Source organism: Rana temporaria, chromosome 4 (assembly GCF_905171775.1).
Source record: "Rana temporaria chromosome 4, aRanTem1.1, whole genome shotgun sequence".
Classification (NCBI taxonomy): Eukaryota; Metazoa; Chordata; class Amphibia; order Anura; family Ranidae; genus Rana; species Rana temporaria.
In genome coordinates this window covers 189,575,514-189,602,629 of record NC_053492.1, presented here as the reverse complement: position 1 = coordinate 189,602,629, position 27,116 = coordinate 189,575,514, and the positions used below count along the sequence as shown (strand labels likewise).

General features: G+C 40.4%; 1 protein-coding gene across 1 annotated transcript in view; it reads left to right on the top strand.

The window, feature by feature from the left end:
• Positions 1–898: 898 nt before the first annotated feature.
• The window catches only part of LOC120935683 (IgGFc-binding protein-like), a 193,103-nt gene continuing 166,885 nt past the window's right edge, over positions 899–27,116 (top strand). Inside the window, exons 1-2 of the mRNA XM_040347737.1 lie at positions 899–953; positions 21,437–21,563. Of these exons, the coding sequence (XP_040203671.1) occupies positions 899–953; positions 21,437–21,563 (182 nt within the window). The remainder of the gene's footprint in view (positions 954–21,436; positions 21,564–27,116) is intronic.

Sequence of the window (27,116 nt, the reverse complement as noted above, 5' to 3'; positions counted from 1 at the left end):
CCTCGTTGCACGACGGGCGATCCTGAGGAACTAGATATCTCCTCTACCCCCCTCCATCACTCAAATTCTACGGGATCTTCTTCTCCTCCTCTACAAGGAGCCACCACAGACTTTCAGCGAGCTTCAGTAAAGGCCCGTTTCCTCTCAACATGGGAACCTTTCATGTCCGCTACGCTTTCTCAAGAGGACTTCACCAATTTTGACCAATACTCCTTCTCATACTTTATATCACCTCCACCTGTGTTCCCAGCTGGGGACCCGCCATCAACTGCTGCTCGATTCACCACTTCCAGATGATCTAAACTGCTGTTGATGAGCCAGAGGTCGCCGCCCCCCTTCCCCCCCTTCCCCCCCTTCTATGCCTCAATGGCTGCAGCTTGTATCATGGTGCCCCCCCCCCCACTTTTAGTTTCAGTTTTTCTCTTCTGCCTGTGTTCTATACTACACCACAACGTTGCAATGTCTCTTATAGCTGTTGGTAGCTAATTAGTATACACCAGTTTTTGATTTGATTTTATGCTTGCCCTACAGATCCCACCAGTTCGTACTCTCATACTCTCATTTATATTTATCTATCTACGTGGAGACAAATATCCTCCTTGACACCCCCCCCCCTTTCTGGGGGCGTGTGAACAAGGATCCCCCCCCTCAAAATCTCCCCAGGTACCCGACTTCGAAAACCTTGCCTCCACTATGTCACATGTACGTTCTCGCTAATCTAATGTCATTGCATTACTGGGGCTGCGCCCCCTCTTGCTACGTTTTTCACGATGCCCTTGTCTTACCCTGTTCTGTTATATTTCTTGAAAACTCAATAAATACTTTTTGAAAAAAAAAAAAAGACTGTGCCATAGATGTAGTTTGTATACAGGACGTAGGGTTAGATTATGTGGTAACTATGCAAGCCACAAAACACCAGAACATTTCAAGTTTACAAAGTTTATTTCTTCATGGTAAGTACAGGATAAAATCACCACAGAAGCTAATGCATTTTAGCCAATCCTGGCTTTTTTCATAGCATAGGTGAAACCCCCTATCCTTACATACCCACCTACCACTAAGGTGGTCAAGATAAGGCTTATGGTAATACCCAAACCTGGTTACCAACAGAATCCAAAATCACACGTAAAATAATCAATATGTATAACTGCTTACCAGACACAATGGAGGTTATTTACTAAAGGCAAAACCACGTTGCACTACAAGTGCAAACTACAAGTGCAAAGTGCAAAGTGCACTTGAAATTGCACTGAAAGTGCACTTGGAAGTGCAGTCGCTGTAGATCCAAGGGGAACATGCAAGGGAAATAAAAAAAACAGCATTTTAGCTTGCACATGATTGGATAATAAAATCAGCAGAGCTACCCTTCATTTCAGATCTACCCCTCAGAGACTGCAATTTCAAGTGCACTTTGCACTTGTAGTGCAAAGTGGATTTGACTTTCATAAAAAAAAAAAACAATATATAGATAACATTGCATATGAACAAAGGTAAAAAGAAAGAGCATGACAAAAATAGTGTATCACTTACCCCCACAGGATCCGCCGGTGATAATGTATTTTCTGTTTTGCTACGACTCTCTTAACTGCTCAGTTTCCACTGACACACTTTGCTGTAAACTAAAAGCCATTTACACCTGGGGATTTAAAGAGGTGTTCAAGCCTGTGGAGAAATAAAAAAAACTTTTAATATATGGACACTTACCTGTTCAGGGAGCCCACAATGTCGGCACCCTAGCCAAACTCTGCATTGGCTGTCGGGTGCTGCCGCTACCATATCCAGTAAGGGAAACCGCCAGTGAAGCCTTTCTGCTTCACAGACAGTTCCCTACTGCACATGCGCAAAGCATGCTGAGCTTTCTAATTGGCCTGGTGGCAAAAGAAAGAGAAGGGGTCAAACTTTCGAGGGACTGCACCACAACGCCATTCCCTGGAAGTGGGGACAGGGACCTGTCAAACACAGGTACTCGTTCCCCCCTCCTCCCTGAAAGGTGCCAAAGGTGGAAACGGAGGGGGGAGGAAGCAAATAAGCGGAGGTTCCACTTTTGGATGGAACTCCACTTTTAAGAGGTAACAGGCTATCGATCTATAAGAATGCACAGGAATAAAGCCACAAACAGCTTGGCTGTAAATTACTTGAATATATTATGACAAATTAATTCAACATGGTGTAAATCAACAAACAGGCAATTGCACAGACTTAAGGATACTATGATAGATGAATGGTCAATTACCCACTAACTGGCACTCAAAAGGCTATAACAAAATTAAAAAAACTACAACAGGTGCAACTAGAGTGTCTGTAATGGGATCAACTAATTTGAAGGGTAAACAGGTTTTTATGCACACGTTGTTCATACCTGTATATGATAGGGGTGATTATTGTTCATAGCAATCAGTAAAATATGTCTGCCACACGTCCACTAAAATCAGCTATAAAGCTGCATAATCTCTTTTTGTCATTATAGGAAAAATAGCAGTAGGTAAACATGTAGAGCTCATTGGTGACCCTTTTTTTTCTTTTCCTTCATATTTGTGAACATTCTATATGCCTACAGCATTGTTTATGGCTGGCTTTTGGGAGAGAGCACTTGGTTATCTTGACATATAAAATCAATGCCTTTGTTGAGGGTTGGCTTTGTGTACACCGTCATCAATGATTATCAGAATTGTTTTTTAAGAAGCAATAGGTGTTGTTTTATGTACAACCTCTTTAAAAAAGTAAAAAAATAAAACATATCTTGATATATATAGAGTTGTGATTTATTTGATATTTGCTGTCTTAAAGGAGAAGCATGGCCAAAGCTCTGTTGGCCATATTTTTCCTGTGGGTCATAGGAGTGCACTTCTGTGACCCGAATTAGGTGGGCTAAAATCCTCTGTCAGATGATGCCACAGAGCCAATCCAGACTCTGCAAGGATTCTGATAGTAATGTCAGGATTCGTCCAGATGCTTTACTGGCAGCTGCCTAAGCCTCTCAGAGCACCACCAACAGCCTGAGCTAGGCGTTCCTGCCACTTTACAGTCCAGTGAGCACTGGGGGGGGGGGGGGGGAGAGCACAGAGCGGTGACTCTTACAGTCTTATATTACTCAGTTAGTGGTGTAGAGGCAGCGGGGAACGGATGGAGCATCAAATCAGATTCACTTTGCCCATCAAACACAGCTACTGTGCCCATCAATTACAGCCACTGTGCCCAACATATGCAGCCACTGTACCCATCAAACTCAGCCACTGTGCTCAACAATTGTCGCAACTGTGACATCAATTGTCGCCACTGTGCCATGCCATCAATTGTCGCCACTGTGCCATCAATTGTTGCCACTGTGCCATGCTATCAAATGCAGCCACTGTGCCATACCATCAAACGAAGCCACTGTGCCATCAATTGTCGCCCCTGTGCTATCAATTATTGCCACTGTGCACATCAATTGTCGCCACTGTGCCATTCCATCAAACGCAGCCACTGTGCCCATCAATTGTCGCCACTGTACCCATCAATTGTCAACCACTGTGCCATGCCATCAAACGCACCCACTGTGCCTTCAATTGTCGCTACTGTGCCCATCAATTGTCGCCACTGTGCCATGCCATCAATTGTCGCCACTGTACCCATCAATTGTCGCCACTGTGTCTATAAATTGTCACCACTATGCAATGCCATCCAATGCAGCCACTGTGCCATCAATTTTCGCCACTGTGCCCATCAATTGTCACCACTGTGCCATGCCATTAATTGTCACCACTGTGCCCATCAATTGTCGCCACTGTGCCATGCCATTAATTGTCGCCACTGTGCCTATCAATTGCCGCCAGTTTGCCCCCTCAAAAAACACCAGTTTGTCCAGTAAAATGCTGCCAGATTGCCCCCTCAAAAACCACCAGATTGCGCCCCCACGCCCAGCACTTACCTTTCTCAGGTCAGCCATCCTCCCCCCATGATCCCTCGATGTCTTCTCCCGCCCTCGATGTTGCTTCAGCCAATCAGGTTACCGGTAACCAGACCCAGTGAACCTGATTGGCTGAGACGTGTGTCAGCGTTAACCAGGGAATGCACACCCTGTGCGTCCCCTGGTTAACTATTTGGAAGCCGGTTAGAGCCCACAGGCTGTAATCGGGAAGCCTCTATCAGAGCTGTTGGCTCTGATAGACACTTCCAAAAACCAATCAACTGCTGTTATTCAGATGGCCGGCGCTCACCAGTGGGCGGCAGAGGCACCTGCGACAATACATAGATTCATGCGATGCATGAATCTATGTATTGTTGAATTTCAGTGGCGGTGCAGGAGAGAGAGGGGGCGACACTCCTGCGCCCACTATGGACGCAACGCCACTGGTGAGAGGTCTGAAACATTAGGAACCTAAATTATTGTCTAGTCTAAGCTAACAGACCACAGTTCAGAGGCCAACATTTAATTTGCTGGGAGTTGCTTGTAATTATGGGAAGCAGCCAAATTAGTTAGGTCATTGACCCTGTAAAAAGGTTGGATTCACCACAAACCCATGTTCCACCCTAAGTTAATCCCTCCTAACCATAAGCTTATGAATAAGAGGATAAAGAAACTGATTATATCATTTTTTTTATGGTGTGCGGTTTACCTATTTAATCAGGCACCCATATTTATGACCTGGTATATGTTATGGCTTAAACTCACATGAATGTACTTTTAGTTGTTAATCATTTATTCATATGAATTTTTATAAGCCACAATGTTATAACTACTAGGTGGAATTCCTTTGTATGACAAAATTGAATCTTTTTCCCTAGCAATAACGATCACTTCGAAGAAAAAGAAAGCTAAAAAGCTAAAGCTAATAAATAACAATCAACGTTTTTAAAATGATTTATTAATTCACAGGCAATGTACTTTTTATTCTAAACACAGATGAAAGGTGAAATCTGTAGGTACAGAACTTTTTAAGCCTGCTTTTGTATTATATAGCAGTAATAATAAAACAGCTTATCCTGAATTTGGTACAATACTAAACTTGTAAAAAAGATGTAGACAATTCAAACTTATCTTCACTAAAACCATCAAAATTATATGTAGAAAGCAAAAGTTTTGTACAGATCTCAATTTTTACAGGAAAAGTAGAGTCTGAGTGACCTTTCCCTCTTTCACTTCTATAATGTGATGTCAATGTAACAAGCAGCAACACTGTCCAAAATGAAGGATCAGGAAGTGCCAAAGTAAAGTAAAGCGTTTACATAAAAAAAGTTGAGATTTGCATAAATCTTCAGCTGCTTCAATTTCTGCATCTGCTGATCATTTGGACATTTTGTTTCCACTAGAGAAAACTTTTGCATCTGCATTGTCTCATCATGTGCTCCCAATTCTGACAGGCTTATCCCAAATAAAGAAAAATATCCTTAACCACTTGCTGACCGCCCTATAGTTTTACTGCTACAGGGCGGCAGCTGTGTGCAGGATCACATGTACACATATCTGCCAACAGGGACGCACACATGCTGCTTCTGCTGTGAATATACACAGCAGAAGCCAATCTTCTGGTGCTGGGCACTCAATGTCCTCTGGCACCCACTGATCATCTGTAAAGAACACAGAATGGCATTCTGCCTATGTATACAAGGCAGATCGAGGTTCTGACAGGGGGTAAAGGATGGATTCTGTGTTCCTTCAACTAGACTAGAATCAATTTCTTCTCCTAGTAAACACAGCTAGGGATGAGCCGAACCATTCATCCATCCATCCATCTTTCCCTCAACTCTGACCAGTTTCCCAGTCCCGACTGCTGAAAAACACTCCCACAGCATGATGTTGCCACCACCATGTTTCACTGTGGGGATGGTGTTTTTTAGTCTCCCACATGCCTTTCGGCAAACTCAAAACGTGCCATTTTGTTTTTTGCTGAAAGTAATGGCTTTCTTCTGGCCACTCTGCCATAAAGCCCAACTCTATGGAGCGTACGGCTTATTGTCGTCCTATGTACAGATACTCCAGTCTCTGCTGTCGAACTTTGCAGCTCTTCCAGGGTTACCTTAGGTCTCTGTGCTGCCTCTCTGATTAATGCTCTCCTTGCGCGGTCCATGAGTTTTGGTGTCCGGCCGTCTCTTGCTGTTGTGCCATGTTCTTTCCATTTGGTTATGGTAGATTTGATGGTGCTCCTAGGGATCATCAAAGATTTGGATATTTTTTTTATAACCTAACCCTGACTTGTACTTCTCAACAACATTGTCCCTTACTTGTTTGGAGAGTTCCTTGGTCTTCATGGCAGTGTTTGGGTAGTGGTGCCTCTTGCTTAGGTGTTGCAGCCTCTGGGGCCTTTCAAAAAGGTGTGCATATGTAATGACAGATCATGTGACACTTAGATTGCACACAGGTGGACATATTTCACTAATTATGTAACTTCTGAAGGTATTTGGTTGCACCAGAGCTTTTTATGGGCTTCATAACAAAGGGGGTGAATACATACGCACATGCCAATTATCAGTTTTTATGTATATATTTTCCTAATTTTACTTCACCAACTTAGACTATTGTGTTCTGATCCATCACATAATTCAGATTAAAAATACATTGAACTAAAGGCTGTAATGTAACAAAATAGGTAAAAAGACAAGGGGGGTGAATAGTTTTGCAAGGCACTGTAGATCAGACCAAAATGAGGGACAAATGAGGAGGAAAGAGGGACAGAGGGACATTGCTCCAAATCAGGGACAGTCCCCTTAAAATCAGGTTGGGGCCTAAGGTGTATGGTGTGTATTTGGGGCCACTTACCCACACCTGCAGACCTCTCAAATTAGGACTGCGGCTGTGTGTATACATCATCTGCATCCTCATAGAGTAACAGCCGACTCCAGCCTCACAAACAAACCTTTCATTCACACTGTATGAGCCAGAGAACCGTGTAAATTAACGGGGATAACAGATTTTTTACATTTTATTTTTAACACGTTCCCTACCGAGTCATTGTAAAATGACGTTGGCGGGAACCCTCCTTTCAGACTGGACGTCATATGACGTCCTTGCGGCCGCGATGTGCGCCGGGCACCCGCGATTGCCCGCAATCACGGCAGGACCATGGATCTGTGTGTGTAAACACACAGATCCATGTCCTGTCAGCGGTGAGGAGACTGATGTGTGTTCTCAGAACAGAGGAACAGAGTCCCCCTCCCCCTACAGTTAGAACACACTTTAGGGAGCATATTAACCCCTTCCTCGCCCCTAAGTGTTAACCCCTTTCCTGCCAGTCACATTTACACAGTAATCAGTGCAGTTTTATAGCACTAATCGCTGTATAAATGTGAATGGTCCCAAAAATGTGTCAAAAGTGTCCGATATGCCCGCCACAATGTCACGGTCACAATAAAAATCGCAGCTCGCTGCCATTACTAGTAAAAAAATTAATAAAAATGCCATAATTCTATTCCCTATTTTGTAGATGCTAGAACATTTGTGCAAACCGATCAGATACGCTTATTACAATTTTTTTTTACCAAAAATATGTAGAAGAATACGTATCGGTCTAAACTGAGGAAAATATTTTTTTTTTAAATTATGATATTTATTAACTGGTTGCTTACCAGCCGCCATCGTTTTACGGCGGAAGGTCGGCTCCCCTGCGCGAGAGCACGTAGCTATACGTTGCTCCCTGAAGCGTCCCTGACACTCGTGCGCGTGTCCGGCGGGCGCGATCGCCACCGGGCACCCGCGATTGCTCGTTACAGAGCGGGGACCCGGGAGCTGTGTGTGTAAACACACAGCTCCCGGTCCTGTCAGGGGAGAAATGTACAATGTATGAACAGCCATCAGTCATTTCCCCTAGTGAGTCCACCTCCCCTACAGTTAGAACACACCTGATCACTATAAAAATGCCAATGGTCCCAAAAATGTGTCAAAAGTGTCCGAAGTGTCCGCCATAATGTCGCAGTACCGAAAACAAATCGCTTATTGCTGCCATTACTAGTAAAAAAAAATATTAATAAAAATGACATAAAACTATCCCCTATTTTATAAACGCTATAACTTTTGCGCAAACCAATCAATAAACGTTTATTGCGATTTTTTTTAATGAAAAATATGCAGAAGAATACATAAAAAAATTGTTTTTTTATATATTTTTGGGGGATATTTATTATAGCAAAATGTAAAAAATATTTTTTTTTTTCAAAATTGTCGCTCTATTATTAAAGAAAAGAAGAGGTACAGCGCAAATTCTAGTGTATAGAAATTCTGATGTGATACCAAAAAATTCCTGGCGTGACACAAATAAGTGAAGGTGACACAAAATCGTAAGGTCAATTGCTATGCATCACTGAAACTAAACTATTGACTATAAATAAAAATGCACGTGAAAAACAAAAATAACTTGTAAATGAAAACAATATATGAATGTGTATAAAGTCTGTGAATGAATGAGATTGTGCAAGCAAAAAAGACTACAGGTGAGGTATTAGTCCATATGCTCCCAGATATCTTAAAGAAAACTTCTTTAAAAGAGTGAACTTCACAGCGAATGTCTTCAGAGAAAAGGATAGTACAGGGCTGACACAACCTTCCACCAAGGCACACCTGAGTGACAAAACAATGCCCTTACCAGATGTGGAGACCACAACGGTGGTCAGACTGGACCCGGGTATATTTAGAGTCACCCAAATGACTGTATGTAGCACACTGGATCTGCTTCAAGCTATTTCCCATCCGTCAGAACGGATGAAAAAAGAAAAGAAAAGGGCCCATAGTGCAACTTTGCAAAACAATTTAATGATCAAAGTAAAATATTGCACTTACAGATAGGTGGAGAATCATAAGTCCAATAAGGTGCACAAAGTGCGGTTTCAAATGCTGGATCTCGGCGTCCTCTATGGCTTCCCCTTCCTGGGTCAGTTCAGGTTAGCGTGAAAAACGTCAGAATGCAGGCCACGTTTATAGTGCAAAAACTAAAAAACGCAAAGGTGATCAAATACCACCAAAAGAAAGCTCTATTTGTGGGAAAAAAAGGACGCCAATTTTGTTTGGGAGCCACGTTGCATGACCGCGCAATTGTCAGTTATAGCGACGCAGTGCCGAATCGCAAAAAGTGCTCTGGTCTTTGACCAGCAATATGGTCTGGGGGTTAAGTGGTTAAATCAAAAAGTAAAAGATATTGTGTTTTTTTTTTCAAAATTGTCACTCTTCTTTTGTTTATAGCACAAAAAATAAAAACCGCAGAGGTGATCAAATACCACCAAAAGAAAGCTCTATTTGTGGGAAAAAAAGGACGCCAATTTTGTTTCAATTGACACATTCAACCTTAATTAATTAGAATTTCCGTGCAAATACATTTTTTAACAAAACAAAATAAATTAAAAAAATATATATTTTTTGGACAAAACCGAAATTCTAAAACAAAATACTTCAGTGTGCACATGTCTAACTTGTTCGAGGTCAGTGTCTTAAGCCTCGTACACATGATCGGATTTTCATCGGACAAAGCGTAGCACTTTTTACCGAAGGGCGTTGGCCAACAAACACGCAACTATGTTTTTTTTCAGCTCTTTAGCGCCACCCGTTGGCCAACTTCTGCTAATGTTGTGTTATGGTGAGCATTGCTTCTGAGCATGCCTGTTTGTACTTTGGAGTTTTACCTGACAACACACAATTGTTGGCAGACAATTTTAAAGCATGCTATGTTACATTTGTCAGCGGAAAATCTGACAACAATTGTCCGATGGAGCATACAAATGGTCGGATTCTTCGACAACAGACGGCCATTACACAATTCCCGTCGAATAATCCGATCGTGTTTACGATCGTGTGTACGAGGCTTTAGAAAGCACTGCAATCACAGAGTTGTTAGCAAGGCAGCCAGGCAACAACTTTTTTCAGAAGAATAGCACCCCATGCACTTTTTTTCAGGTTTCCTGTAATCAGTTAAACCCTAAAGCCATTTTTGCATTTTTGTTATAGGTTTATTTTTTAACCAATACCTTTATTACATATGGTACATACATGAGGCATATATTGTTTTGAGGGCACTCAAGGCTTTCTTACGGTGGTATTTAATGATATTATTTCTGAAGTAGAAAAAAAATATAATAAAACAAATATATTTTCTATCTAGTTTGGCAAGGAATATATTTAAACAAAAGTTCATCTTTTTTCTCATGTCTTGTTTATTTTGACATCAAACTATAAAATATAGCAAAGTAATTTACAAATATTTTTTTTTTTTTATTTCATGTTTTTTTTTTAAGTTCCGCTGTCACTTTACCCTATGTAATTAAAATGTAAAGATGCAATATATAGTAACAATAAAACAAGTACAATATTATTATTATTAAAACACAAATTAATTGTGTCAGCAATCAAAAGAGTGAGTTGGCAACCTTGGAGCCTTTGTTCTTAGTGGTGACAATCACAAGGATTTCTGCATTGCTAATTGCCCCTTATTTGTACATATGTACCTGCCAACTTGGATTGTGTTGCAAGTTGGCAGCTTCATAATTCTAGTTGACAATTTGCCTTATATGACATAATAAAAAGAAAGTCCAACTCATGGGCTGTGATGCTTAAACAGGTGAAAGTGAATTGCGTCACATTCTTGGTTTGAGAACCAGTATTTAAGTCTATTTAACATTTTAAATATCTGCTGAACTTCTCTTTAACCTTTTCAGCCCTGGAAGGATTTATGCTCTTAATGACCAGGCCATATATGATCACCTCTGCGATTAAATTGTTTTGCGCTATAAACAATGGCAATTTTGAAAAATAAACAATATTTGTTAATTTTTGCTATAATACAGTAAATATCCAAAAAAAATAAAATTAAATACAAATTTCTTCATCGCTTTAGGCCAATATGTATTCTTCTACATGTTTTTTGAAAATAAAAAATCGCAATAAGTTTATATTGATTGGTTTGCGCAAAAGTATTAGTGCCTACAAAATAGAGGATATATTTATGGCATTTTTTTCTAGTAATGGCGGTTATCAGTGATTTTTAGCGGGACTGCAATTGCGGCAGACAGATTGGACACTTTTGACGCTTTTTTGGGACCAGTGATATTATTACAGTGATCAGAGCTAAAAATAGCCACTGATCACTGTATAAAGGGCACTGGCGGGGAAGGGGTTAACACTAGAGGGCGATCAAGGGGTTAGGTGTTCCCTGGGAGGTGTTTCTAACTGTGGGGGGAGTGGACTGACTGGGGGGTACAGAGAGATCGCTGTTCCTGATCACTAGGAACAGCAGATCTCTCTTGCCTCCCCTGTCAGAATGGGGATCTGTTTGTTTACATTGACAGATCCCAGTTCTAGATCTCTGAGGAGCGATCGCGGGTGGCCAGCGGACATTGCGGCCACTGGCCATGCGCATTAGCTACTGCTATAGCTGTTAAAGAGACCGACGTACAGCTACAGCGATTCATGCAGCCAAGCCATCCTGCAGCAGTATAACTGTGGCGACTGGTCGGCAAGCTGTTAACCAAGATGTTCAGACATACTTTTCCTTGTATGTAAACAAATGGGAATTCCTAAAGCCTGAACCAGAATTGCTACCAGTAGAAATAATCATTAGAAATAGTAACTACTGTTATTATAATTAAAATGTATATTTAAATGTATTCCTTTTTTAAATTCATGCCAGCACTGGAAAGATAAATGTCAAAAACATATTTCTATATAATACCATTGCTTATATTGCATACGTGATTATTCTTTCTACACATTACTTCTTCATCAATTGGAATTTTTTATGTGAACTAAACCCACAGACATCCATGCTATCTTCTACAAACACCTCTATCTAATAAAGCAGCTTACACTAATTTGGGCTATTTATTAAATGATTTCAGAATCTTCACACATTTGCATGAATATTCAGTTCAGTTATCCAATCATGTACAGATAAAACATACACATATATTGTATGACGATTATTAGCTTCCTTAGTAAATCAGCCTAATACTTAAAATTGAAAAGACATTACAGCTTCCCTAATTTCACTAACCTAAGCGAAAATGCCCTTTGCAACTTGCAAATTCCCATTCAAATTGAACAGTATATTGGTCTTTTGTACAATACACAGGCAAAACAGCGATCTGTCTATGTAAACAAGGCAGATTGCTGTTCTGTCAGTTGGGAAGGTATTAATTCTGTGTTCCTGCAAAGCAAGAACATGGATCAATGCCTTCCCCTAGTCAAAGCACCTCCCACACAGTGAGAAAGCACAGGCTATGCACACAGTTAACCCTTTGATTGCCCCCGATGTTAACTTTTTCCCAGTCAGTGTCATAAATACAGTGAATGTGCATATTTGTTTAGCACTGATCACTCTATTAGTGTCACTGGTTCCCAAAACATGTCAAAAGTGTCAGTTTGTTTCCAATTTGTGCACCAAAATGTCACAGTTCCGCTATAAGTCGCTGATTGCCGCTATTACTAGTAAATATAATAAAATAAATAAAAATATCCCATAGTTTGTAGACACTATGGGGGTTATTTACAAAAGGCAAATCCAATTTGCACTACAAGTGCACTTGGAAGTGCAGTTGCTGTAGATCTGAGGGGAAGATCTGAAATGAGGAGAAGATCTGCTGATTTTATCATCCAATCATGTGCAAGCTAAAATGCTGTTTTCCATTTTCTTTACATGTCCCCCTCAGATCTACAGTGACTGCACTTGAAAGTGCACTTGTAGTGCAAAGTGGATTTCCCTTTCATAAATAACCCCCACTAACTTTTGACCAAACCATTCAATATAATAACACATAGGTTGGACTTACATAGTTACATAGGTTGAAAAAAGACACAAGTCCATCCAGTTCAACCATAAAAAAAAAATATATATATATATATATATATATATATATATATATATACAGTATATATAACATACGATCCCATATACCCAATTCTATAACGATAGGGGAAGGCGAAAAACCCCAGCAGAGCATGCTCCAATTTGCTACAGCAGGGGAAAAAATTCCTTCCTGATCCCCCGAGAGGCAATCAGATTTTCCCTGGATCAACTTTACCTATAAATGTTAGTATCCAGTTATATTAACCACGTAATACCCGGACCAATATGCAGGTAAAGGACCTTGCCCCTTTTTGCGATTCAGGAACTGCGTCGCTTTAACTGACAATTGCGCGGTCGTGCGACGTGACTCCCAAACAAAATTGACGTTCTTTTTTTCCCACAAATAGAGATTTCTTTTGGTGGTATTTGATCACCTCTGCAGTTTTTATTTTTTGTGCTATAAACAAAAAAGGGCAACAATTTAAAAAAAAATATAATATTTTTTACTTTTTGCTATAATAAATATCCCCCAAAAATATATATAAAAAAAAAGTTTTTTCCTCAGTTTAGGCCGATATGTATTCTTCTACATATTTTTGGTAAAAAAATCGCAATAAGTGTTTATTGATTGTTTGCGCCAAATTTATAGCGTTTACAAAAGTTTTATGGCATTTTTTATTACATTTTTTTTTACTACACATTTTTTCGTGACTGCGACATTATGGCGGACACATCGGTCACTTTTGACACATTTTTGGGACCATTGTAATTTTCACAGCGAAAACTGCTATAAAAATGCACTGATTACTGTGAAAATGACACTGGCAGCGAAGGGGTTAACCATGAGGGGGCACTGTAGGGGTTAAGTGTGTTGTAAGGGAGTTTTCTTACTGTGGGGGGCGTGACTATGCGTGTGACGTCACTGATCGTCGTTCCCTAACACAGGGAACAGACCATCACTGACAGCCACACTAGGAAGAACGGGGAAGGTTTGTTTACACTCACCTCTCCCCGTTCTTCCTCTCTGTGACCCGATCGCGGGGACACCGGCGGCGACTGGGTCCGTGGGTCCCGCGGGCGCGGTCACTGAGAACAGGACCGGGTCGCAAGCATGCCGCCGGTAGACGTGCTGGCGACCCACGGCTGGGCATCTTAAAGGGGAGGTACCTGTACGTTCCATGTGCCCAGCCGTGCCATTCTGCCAACGTAAATAGTCGTGTGGCGGTCCTTAACCTCCCTGGCGGTAAACCCGAGCGTGACTCGGGGTTGGTTTTTTATGTTAGGATCGGTAACCCCGAGTCATGCTCGGGGTGGATGTGCAGAGTGTGCAGCGGCGCGGCTTACCTTCTCGCTGGATCCACAGGCAAGTTACTCACCTTGTCCCTGGATCCAGCGATGCCACCCTCTGTGTGAGCGAGCGGGACCTCCTCGCTCGATTCACAGTCTCCCCGTGTGCCGCCGATCTCCGTTCCCTGCGACGTTACGACGCACGGGAGCGGAGAACGGCGCCAAATTCAAAAAAGTAAACAAACACTTTACATACAGTATACTGTAATCTTATAGATTACAGTACTGTATGTAAAAAATACACACCCCCCTTGTCCCTAGTGGTCTGCCCAGTGCCCTACATGTACTTTTATAAAAATAAAAAATGTAATTTCTGCCTAAAAACTGTAGATTGTCCAAAAGTGTCCCTTTATGTCAAAAATGGTTTTAGATCAGCTAGAAAACAGCGATAATAAATTATAATCACTTGCAGAATTGTGCGATAGCGATTTGTGGGGAAATTCGTCATAAAAAAAAAAAATAATGACAGCGACAATTCTGCAACTAAGCACATTTCAGTGATTTTGAGTTGATTACATTATTGAATAATTTTTATTATAATTATATTATTATTTGTTATAATTATTTATAATTATTTATTATATTATAATTTATAATTTTGTTTTAAAAAAAAATCATACCCGGGATGCCTACAAGACTCTTGCTTGGTCAGATTTAAGTGAGTTATTTGTAAAAATTACAGGCCTACAGTATAAAACGCCAAATTTCCTTGCAAAATAATTGTACCGCTTTTGGTACGTAATTCCAGACAGAATCATACCGCCAGGGAGGTTAAGCGGTTATGTATATTTAGGAAAGAATCCAGGCCTTTCTTAACCTCCCTGGCGGTATGATTCTGTCTGAAAAAACATGCTGAAAGCGGTACAATTATTTGCAAGGAAATTTGGTGTTTTATACTGTAGGCCTGTAATTTTTAGGAATAACTCACTTAACTACTTACCCCCCGGACCATATTGCTGGTCAAAGACCAGAGCACTTTTTGCGATTCGGGACTGCGACGCTTTAACTGACAATTGCGCGGTCGTGCGACGTGGCTCCCAAACAAAATTGGCGTCCTTTTTTTCCCACAAATAGAGCTTTCTTTTGGTGGTATTTGATCACCTCTGCGGTTTTTATTTTTTGCGCCATAAACAAAAATAGAGCGACAATTTTGAAAAAAAATAATATTTTTTACATTTTGCTGTAATAAATATCCCCCAAAAATATATAAAAAAATTTTTTTTTTCCTTAGTTTAGGCCGATACGTATTCTTCTACATATTTTTCGTAAAAAAAATCGCAATAAGCGTTTATTGATTGGTTTGCGCAAAAGTTATAGCGTTTACAAAATAGGGGGTATTTTTATGGCATTTTTATTAATATATTTTTTTTACTAGTAATGGCGGCGATCAGCGATTTTTTTTCGTTACTGCGACATTATGGCGGACACTTCGGACACTTTTGAAAATTTTTGGGACCATTGGCATTTTTATAGCGATCAGTGCTATAAAAATGCATTAGATTACTATAAAAATGCCACTGGCAGTGAAGGGGTTAACACTAGGGGGCGGGGAAGGGGTTAAGTATGCCTGGGTGTGTTCTTACTGTGGGGGGGGTGGCCTCACTAGGGGAAACACTGATCTTCTGTTCATACATTGTATGAACAGAAAATCAGCATTTCCCCCGCTGACAGGACCGAGAGCTGTGTGTTTACACACACAGCTCCCGTTCCCCGCTCTGTAACGAGCGATCGCGTGTGCCCGGCGGCGATCGCGCCCGCCGGGCACATGCACGGGAGTCGGGGGCGAGCGGGCGGCGCGCGCACGCGCCCCCTAGTGGCGGCTATACGATAGGACGTATAGCTACGGGCTCTCGCCCAGGAGAGCCGACCTGCCGCCGTATAATGACGGTGGCTGGTCGGCTAGTGGTTAAATCTGACCAAACAAGAATCTAATAGGCATCCCGGGTATGACATTTTTTTAAAAACAAAATTTTAAATTATAATATAATAAATAATTATAAATAATTATAGCAAGTAATAATATAATTAAAATAAACATTATTCAATAATGTAATCAACTCAAAATCACTGAAATTTGCATAATTTTTTTTTTTTTTATGACGAATTTCCCCACAAATCGCTATCGCACATTTCTGCAAGTGATTATAATTTATTATCGCTGTTTTCTAGCTGATCTAAAACCATTTTTGACATAATGGGATACTTTTAGACAATCTACAGTTTTTAGGCAGAAATTACATTTTTTATTTTTATAAAAGAACATGCAGGACACTGGGCAGACCACTAGGGACAAGGGGGGTGTGTATTTTTTACATACAGTACTGTAATCTATAAGATTACAGTATACTGTATGTAAAGTGTTTGTTTACTTTTTTGAATTTGGCGCCGTTCTCCGCTCCCGTGCGTCGTAACGTCGCAGGGAACGGAGATCGGCGGCACACGGAGACTGTGAATCGAGCGAGGAGGTCCCGCTCGCTCACACAGCGGGGTGGCATCGCTGGATCCAGGGACAAGGTAAGTAACTTGCCTGTGGATCCAGCGAGAAGGTAAGCCGCGCCGCTGCACACTCTGCACGTCCACCCCGAGCGTGACTCGGGGTTACCGATCCTAGCATAAAAAATCAACCCCGAGTCACGCTCGGGTTTACCGCCAGGGAGGTTAAAGCAATCTACTGAGCTGGCCAGAACCACCTCTGCAGGGAGTCTATTCCACATTTTCACAGCTCTTACTGTGCAGAAACCTTTCCGTATTTGGAGATGAAATCTCTTTTCCTCTAGACGTAAAGAGTGCCCCCCTTGTTCTTTGTGTTAAACGTAAAGTGAATAACTCAACACCAAGTTCACTATATGGACCCCTTATATATTTGTACATGTTGATCATATCCCCCCTTATTCTTCTCTTCTCAAGAGAGAATAAATTCAGTTCCTCTAATCTTTCCTCATAGCTGAGCTCCTCCATGCCTCTTATCAGTTTGGTTGCCCTTCTCTGTAAATTGGCGATATCCTATAAGGACGTTATTCCACTGCATAGCTTGGTGTCATTGGTGCAAAGACAGACATTTTTCTTTTGATCCCAGACCCAATATCATTTATAAAGATTTTAAAAAGTAAGGGTCCCAACACTGAATCTTGGGGTACACCACCGATAACCTTAGACCATTCAGAGTAAGAATCATTAACCACTACTCTCTGAATTCTGTCTTTTAGCCAGTTTTTTATCCATTTACAAACTGATATTTCCAAGACTTGACTGACTTTTTCCAGCCTCACCTACTATGTAATATATGCCCGTTGGGATTTTTTTTTACCAAAAATATGTCACAGAATACATATTATTGATGAAGAAGTTAGATGTTTTACATTTTTTTTATTGGATGTGTTTTATAGCAGAAAGTAAAAAATATTGTTGTTTTTTTCAAAATTGTCAGGTTTTTTGTTTTTTAGCGCAAAAAATAAAAACTGCAGAGGTGATCAAATACCATCAAATACCACCAAAAGAAAGCCCTTTTTGTGAGAAAAAAAGTACATACATTTTATGTGGGTGCAGTGTCACACGACCGCGCAATTGTCAGTTAAAATAATACGGTGCAGTTTCGCAAAAAATGGCCTGGTCATGAAGGGGGTAAATTTTCCGGGGGGGGGGGGGGAATGTGGTTGATGCATAGACATTCATAAATGTAGAACAGTTTCATCAACAGTTATAATAAAAATAGATTTACTACTCTTAATATTGCAGGGATGCATCAGAGAAAATAATGATACAAACATATTTGCACCAAAATCTGTCAAAACTCAAATTTTTTATAAATGACCACATAATTACTTTAAAATACCTATATATGTTGGTAAGCAATTGTACACTGTAATCAACTCAGTCCCTATTGAAATTTGGTCTGTTACTATATTTAAAATATTATGAAGTTAATACACCTACTAAGTAAAGAAAAAATCAATTCAGACTAGATAAAATTAATATTTATACATTTATAAATGCACTAAATATAAATACTTAAACACACTTATGTACAACTATAAAAATCAGTAAGTGAAATATCTATAAACATAAAAAAAACAATAAATGCAATAAACAGATTATGATAATATGTTCATTGTGTGAAAAATCCTTCATATAAAATAAACTTGTAATTACAGAGAAATCATTCCTAAAATTCAATAATTTTTAAAGCCCGTTCCACGCTAATGTAGTTAACCAAAATCATAAACCTAATTGACATAAACAATCACAATACTTAACCACTTGCTTACTGGGCACATATACCCCCTTCCTGCCCAGGTGAAATTTCAGCTTTCAGCACTGTCACGCTTTGAATGACAATTGCGCGGTCGTGTGACGTGGCTCCCAAACAAAATTGGCGTCTTTTTTCCCCCCACAAATAGAGCTTTCTTTTAGTTGTATTTGAAAACTGCGGTTTTTATTTTTTGTGCTATAAACAAAAAAAAAATTAAAAAAAATAGAAAATGTTTTCTCAGTTTAGTCCGATACTTATTCTTCTACATCATTTTGGTAAAAATAAAAATCGCAATAAGCGTATAGTGATTGGTTTGCGCAAACGTTATAGCGTATACAAAATAGGGGATAGAATTATGACATTTTTTTTGTACTAGTAATGGCAGCGATCTGCGATTTTTGTCGGGACTGCGATATTGCGGCGGACACATGGGACACTTTTGACACATTTTTGGGACCATTCACATTTATACAGCGAACAATGATATAAATATACACTGATTACTGTATTAATGTGGCTGGCAGGGAAGGGGTTAACACTGGGGGGTGAGGAAGGGGTTAATGTATTCCCTAATTTGTGATTCTTACTGTGGGGGGAGGGGGGTGACTGGGGGAGGTGACCGATGGTTGTCCCTATGTACAAGGGACACACCATCAGTCTCCTCTCCCTGACAGGACGTGGAGCTCTGTGTTTACACACAGAGCTCCACGTCCCTGTCTCCGTGACCGCCGATCGCGGGTGCCTGGCGGACATCGCGGCCACCAGGCATGCGCATCGGCACCTGACTGACGCGGCGGGCATGCACGCGCGCCACCGGCGCCGCTCACGCGCCCCCCAGTGGCCTGGAGGCCGTATATAGAAGGCCTCCCGGCAATTCAGAGCCACAATGTGGCCGTAAAAACCCGCCATGCGGGCGGGAAGTGGTTAAAGTGTATAGCCAAAATGAAAAGTTAAAATAAAATCATATGGAAAGCTTATTTAAAGTGGACTTTCATGAAATTGCAAGATCTGCTTTAATGACAACCCCTTCACTTCCACCAAAAACAAAAAGTTTTATTTTTTTCTTTTATTTGGGGGTGGGGGTCTATCATTAAAACTGATTTTAGAGGGGGACACCTGGGATAAACACCTCAAACTTTGGTATATCTGGGTGCATTATTCAAGCTCAGATAGACTATTGAACAGAATTACTAGAGGTTGAGCTGAGAGATGCCTTTGGTGCCCATGGGCGGAACATCACTGGAGTAAGTGGACCGGCTGAGTAGATGACCACGCCCCAGTGAGCGACCCTCTGAGCACCCTATCTCACCCATAATGAGAATGTAAGGTATTGTAACGAGCCACTGCTCACTCAGTTCCACTTTTCCGATACTCCTCTGCTGCTACTGAATCAGATTGCAGATCGCAATGTCTGATGGTTCGGTCATCTGATGCTCCACGATTCGAACTACAGCTATGTGCCGTTCGAATCCAGTTGTGATAGCTCAGAACAAACACCAGGCAGGCTGTATGTGTGTTCAAACAGGAATCTACTTTATTGGATGCACACATCACACTTTTATACATAGCAGTTTGAACATGCCGCCCAAACAACCATTTTCCTATTGGTCAATTGTAAAGTACGCTCTAGTCCTCCCTTAGGTCCTCTTGGTCATTCAAATGAGGACTTGAAATAGGGTCAGCAGGGATTGGTCCGATAGCTTGAATAGGAGGACTGATATGTGTAATGACACAGAGAAGCCCTATGGGGGGTAATTTAAGTACATAAACAAATGGTCAAACAAAGAACAATGCATTCCTTCCAGACCACATAGCCGTCTGGAGGGGTTAGATTTAAGACAGGGCGGAAGACCCACCACTGTGTAATAGAATCAAAGGAGAAATACTTCAGTATTCCAAGGTTCATGACAGGTATCAACTACACCAACTGTATATCTATATCCCCTTATCCTCCCCTTCCCCCCATCCCTCCCTACCCCTGTGTTATATACAATCTTATATATCCAATTGGTTGGATACACTAAATACTTAGGATATGCAACTTTCACATAATGTTATCTACATTTATACGACCTAACTATGTTTAACATTTATACGGTGGTACCCATCCACCACTACCCCCCTAACCCCCCTTTTTTCTTTATTCTGTACCCCTATTGCTTTACGTGAAAAATTGTTAATAAAAATATATTAAACATTAAAACTGATTTTAAATTTTCATGTGAGGTCCTCTTTAAAGAAGAAAAGAAGAAAGAGAAGTAGGCAGTATATCTCACAAAGAGGATTTAAAAAAAAATTGCAGAAACAATGTTACCTGAGAAAAGTTTTTGTTTGTATGTATACAGCCTTACTAATTACTCTCCTTCAAATTGAATTCTAATGCCCTGTACACACGATCGGTTCGTCTGATGAAAACGGACCGATGGCTTTTTCATCAGATATCCGATGAAGTCAGATCGTGTCCAATGCGGTGACGTAAAACACAACGACGTGCTGAGAAAAATCAAGTTTAATGCTTCCCAGCATGCATGCATGGACTTGATTCTGAGAATGCGTGGATTTTTGGCCGATGGATTTCCCCACAGACGATCATTTTTTTCTATCGGTTGTTTAACCATAAGAAAAATTTCAAACAGGTTCTTTTTTTTTCACCATTGGGAAAAAAAGCGATGGGGCCCACACACCGATCGTGTGTACAGGGCTTAAGAGTGTAGATGCTAATGTATATTGTATATATGTACAGTAGGATAACCTGGGCAACAACCCGGGTCCTTTACCTGCATTTTGGTCCATAATATAAGTGTTTTTCAGAGCAGTTTAATGCCACCTGACACAAGGTATATATATGGCTGCTACTGCCAAATATTACAAAATAAAGCTTTAAAGTAAAGATCAATAATTATTCACATAACCTTTACATAAAAACCCAATACATGTATACAGTGTCACCATGAGAACCAAAGTATTGCAAACACATAGATAGGCATTCCACTAGGTGAATCACAAATTATGTCCACCTTACATAAATGTTTTATGACCACCCACTCCCAGCCTTAATACTATTTAAACCAGTGACTATCTTATCTTTGTTTCTTAGTTGCTGTAAGCGGCATCAATAAACATCCACTATGCAGGCGGAATGATAGTCTAGTACTATCAGAAATGGGGAGTTTTTGGAAATGTGTGTTCTGTTTGGTTAATGTATTTATTCTTCAAGTTAGATGGTAAGTAGATACATTTAATTTGCTATTATTTCTAGTATGTCTTTTCTTTTTCTGTTGCCTTCTGTGTCCCGTACAAAAGATTTCCCATTATTTACTGCCTTGTACGGTTCTGTAGAAAAAAAAAACAGTTTACAGTTTGTAATCAGAATTGTGATAAGTAATGTTTGGTAGTTTATCTGGTAGCTGAAAAAGACCACCTTATGCTTCAGTTTACAGCATTATTTGCATTATTCATTTTATTTGCATGTCAACTGAATGTTTATTTAGGTTTTACATAGAGGATGTTCAGCTGAGTCCTCTATTGATTTATTGGTTCCCGTTTAGTGATTTCAGCAGTAAGACCTCCCAGCCCTAATACTATTTAAACCAGTGATTTATCTTTGTTTCTCAGTTGCTGTAAGGGGCTTTAATAAATATTCACTATGCAGGTACAATGATAGTGTAGTACTATCAGTAATAGGGAGCTTTTGGAAATGTGTGTTTTGTTTGGTAAATTTATTTTATTGTTATACTTTATTTAAGTTTTACAAAGTATGTTGCGCTGAGTCCTCAATTGATTCCTGTTTAATGATTTAAGCAGTAAGGCCTCCCGTCAGCAGTGGCTCTGTATCCACACCATGTTGCTTTCATTGTATAATATAAAATAGATTACATTTTAATATCACATTTTCATTGTAATGGAGTGCTTTCAGACCTGGAAGCAACTGCGGATACAGAAAAAACATTATGCGACTTATTCTCCTGAACCTACCAAACCAAGTTTGGCTGGAGTGAACTTTTAATAATCCATACTCATAGATGCAGTTGTTGTTGGGGGTTTGCATTTGTCCTAAGTTAACTCAGTAAATTTTTACTGCATGAGAAAAATCCATGGCATTTACAGATCTATAAATTCACACTTATGAATTTCATAACGTTTTTATTCTTTTTTAACGTAAACTTTAAAGTAAACATAACTGAAGTGGATGCATATGGTGCATTGCAAAAAACAAGAAACACTTAGGCCCCATACACACGATAGAATTTATCCGCGAATACGGTCCAGCGGACCGTTTCCGCGGATAAATCCTCTCGTGGATTTCGGCGGATTTTCATGCGATGGTGTGTACACACCATCGCATTGAAATCCGCGCCGAAATCCTTTGGCGATGACGTGTCCAAATCCAAATCCAAACTTGTGCCCATAGACTTTAATGGACTTTGCCTCCAAGTCGGATCCTCATACACTGTATATTGTTGTGATTGGATCTGACATTACAGGAAGATTACCCAGGCATTTGTGCGAACATAGACATCGCATGTGATTCGCACCTGCACTGCGGGGCAGATTGCATGCAATGTCTGTGCAATGCGAGTTCAGCCATACAGTTGTATGGCTAAACTCACATTGAATTCACACAAAAAAGGTGCAGGGGCTTTTTTCCCCCCGCACGGAAATCGTAATGCATGGGTGTTCTCACCTATGCAATCTGATTCCTGTGCGAGTTCACAGTTTGCACTGCGATCTGTGAACCGATCTGGGGGTGTCATTACCAATGTATTGACACCCGCAGCGGTTCCCAGAGGGTAGTGTGAACTGCCTGCGAGGGAGATAGGATGCGGGAACCAGCGCTGTAATTGCTCTGGTTCCCACATCGCACAAGTGTGAACCTAGGCTCAAAATCACTTCAAGATCGTATCAAGTCATACTCAAGTCGCTAGCAAATCTCCAGGAAGTCGCCTGGCAAAGTTGCCCGGTAAGTCACACAACTTTCAGGTCACGGCAGTGTGAACCAAGCCTTAAGTTTGGTAATGCGGGGGTACTTGTTATCTGTATAATAATTGTTACCCTTAATGGCCATTAGATAGACCACATAAATATTGTCTAAATATATATCTAAATTATAAAGTATATATAGAGTGGGGAAAATAATTATTTGTACGTTTTCCCACTTACAAAGAAATGAAGGGTTTATCATTTTTTTTTTATCATAGATGTATTTTAAATGATAGAGACAGAATATCAACCAACAATACAGAAAAAACACACGATACAAATGTTATAAATTGAGTTGCAGTTCAGTGAGTAAAATACGTATTTGATCCCCCTAACAAAACATGACTTAGTACTTGGTTGAGAAATCCTTGTTGGCAAACACAGAGGTAAGACGCTTCTTGTACTTGTCTACCAGGTTTGCAAACATCTCAAGAGGGATTTTGGTCCACTTAGATCTTCTCTTATTCCTTGTAAGGAATTGTAAAGGCAGAAGTTTTTTTTATACTTTAATGTATTCTATACGTTAAGATAAAAAAACTTTTTGTGTGTAGCAGCCTCCCCAGTAACCCCCTAATTACTTACCTAAGCCCCATATCTCTCCAGCGATGTCTACGAATGTCTAAGCCATCCAGGACACTTCTCCTTATTGGCTGAGATACAGCAGCAGCGCCATTGGCTCCCACGACTGTCAATCAAAGATCAAAAAACGAAAAAAGGGGGAAAGGGTGGAGCACTCACATTTGCCACATCCGTAAATTTAGAAGACAAAAAAAGGGGCAATTACTCAAAGAGATGGCAATTGATAGTCAAATTTTGGAGGCAAGACGGAATATATAAAAAGTATAAACTTTATTACAAAATTAGAAATTTTTACAAAAAGCAATAAAGATAGTAAAACCATATAAGATATATAGTATAAATGGACAATATCCTCTGTACATCATCTACGCGTTTTGACATTGGGCTTCCTCAGGACGAGCAGAAGAGATTTAACAATGTAAAGATATATTTTATTATCTCAAAGCATTTCGAAAAGGTGTATAAAAGGGTAGTGTAGAGAGATCCAAATGTAATCCAAATGTAATCAGCTATACACAGGCTATTACCCCGGGGCACACTGCGTCTTTCAGGCATCCATGTGCTTACTGTTTCACAGACTTTATTGTCTGATTGGTTGGCTACTAATATAAATAGTATTTGGATATAACTTCCATACACCTGGCCAAGACTACATATATTGCTGTTGGTTGCTATATACCTTACTGGTTTACCCCAGAATGAAGGCTCTGCCTGGATCTTTCAGATCTGGTTTTCGTTTTTTTTTTGTGTACCTGTGGTGCCCCCCCCCCCCATGGTTGATATCATAGGCTCAGTGGGTCTTTTTCGGATCTTGGAGATTTTCTGATTACATTTGGATCTCTCTACACTACCCTTTTATACACCTTATACATTGGTTGTCAGTCAGCCAATCAGGGGAGAGAGGGGCGTGGGCAGGGGCAGATCGGGCTCCGTGTCTGAATGGATACACGGAGCTCTGACTCAGCTCGGGTGACCCCATAGAAAGCTGCTGGCTGTGGGGGCACTTGATAGGAGGGATGGGCTAGGAGCAGCAAAGAAGGCCACGAGAAGAGGAGTTTCCAGGCTGCTCTGTGCAAAAATAACTGCACAAAGTAGGTAAGTATAACATGTCTGTATTTTTTTTTAAATTAAAACAAAACTTTACAATCACTTTAACCACCTCAATACCGGGCACTTTCACCCCCTTCCTGCCCAAGCCATTATTAAGCTTTACTCATATGACATTTTTATATTTTTTTTCCCCACAAATAGAGCTTTCTTTTGGTGGTATTTGATCACATCTGCGGTTTTTATTTTTTTTGGGTTATAAACAAAAATAGAGCGTCAATTTTGAAAAAAAAAACAATATTTTTTACTTTTTGCTATAATAAAAATCCCCCCAAAAAATATAAAAAAGTTAGGCCGATACGTATTCTTCTACATATTTTTGGTAAAACAATCACAATAAGCGTATATTGATTGGTTTGTGCAAAAGTTATATCGTCTACAAAATAGGGGATAGATTTATAGCATTTTTATTGTTATTTTTTTTACTAGTAATGGAGGCGATCTGTGATTTTTATCATGACTGCGATATTGCCGCGGACATATCGGACACTTTTGACACATTTTTGGTACCATTCACATTTATACAGTGATTAGTGCTATAAAAATGCATCGATTACTGTGTAAATGTGACTGGCAGGGAAGGGGTTAACACTAGGGGGCGATCAAGGGGTTAATGTGTTCCCTAGGGAGTGATTCTTACTGTGGGGGGAGGGGACTCACTGGGGGAGGTGACCGATCGGTGTCCCTATGTACAAGGGACACACCATCTGTCTCCTTTCCCTGACAGGACATGGATCTGTGTGTTTACACACACAGATCCACGATCCTGCTCAGTTGCTGGGCAATCGCGGGTGCCCTGCGGACATCGCGGCCACCAGGACGGTGTCCCTATGTACAAGGGACACACCATCGGTCTCCTTTCCCTGACAGGACATGGATCTGTGTGTTTACACACACAGATCCACGATCCTGCTCAGTTACTGGGCAATCGCGGGTGCCCGGCGGACATCGCGGACACCGGGACATCGGGTCCCCAGTGACGCGGCGCGTGGGCCCCCTAGTGGCTTGGGAAGGAGAAGACGTCATATGACGTCTTCCCAGAAAGAAAGCCTTATCTTTTCGTCGTCATATGACACGGTGCGGTAGGCAAGTAGTTAATGTTTTTTGTCTGTTGCTTGGAAATTCCAAGTTTCAGCTCCCTCCATACATTTTCTATAGGATTAAGGTCTGGAGACGGGCAAGGCCACTCTGTGAAAAGGTAGTATGGAAAAAATATATGTATATAGGTTTTGCAGGGAGGACAATGAAATGAATGCAAATAAATGCAAATAAGTATAAAAGAATATCTGTTACAGTGGCTGCCCCTACAAAAAGTATCCCACCGGAGTGGAATATAAATATGAGAAAAAGGGGGTTGGTAGGTGGTGGCGCCTGCTGTGTAGATTATACCATAATTGTGCTGATGCTAATAAAGTGAAATATTAAGTGAAATATGTAAGTACTTCTTAGATTACATTAAGTAAAAAAATATATACAAATGAAAATAAAAAATATATATTAGTAAATAAATGTGTCACATATAGATCTGGTAATGCTCAATACATGCATAGAGTCCATGTGATATTGCATAAAGTCCATAAAGTGATTAACGTGCTGAATAATTAATTTTCTAAAGATATATTGCTGTATTATAAAGTGCTGATTAATCCGTGCAAAAGGTGCTGCATGCCACTCTTAATAGAATTTCAGGTGATTCACTCTGTGCACCCTTCCTCTGTGCTCAGGTGTTTCCCGCACTCACCAGATTAAAATCACCAGATTAAAATCCCCTCCTGGGGTAGCAGGCATCCACAGTGTACGCCCTGTGCTGCGCTCTGGCAAATGTTTGCTTGTTCCCCTGTATATGGCCTTTTTATCCAGAAGCCACTCAAAAGAAGGAAGAAAGGATGCCCAAATAGTGTGATACCGTTTAAAAAACCGATGTTTATTAAAAAAAACCACTGGGTACTCACATTTGATTCAAACAAATCAGGCGTTTGTATATATCCGTGGAAGTGTTGTAACAGCGTGCATCAGCTGTTACAACACTTCCACGGATATATACAAACACCTGATGGTGTTCTTAGGGGCATAGTCAGCATTTTTCTTCCTCCAAACACGGCAAGTTAATG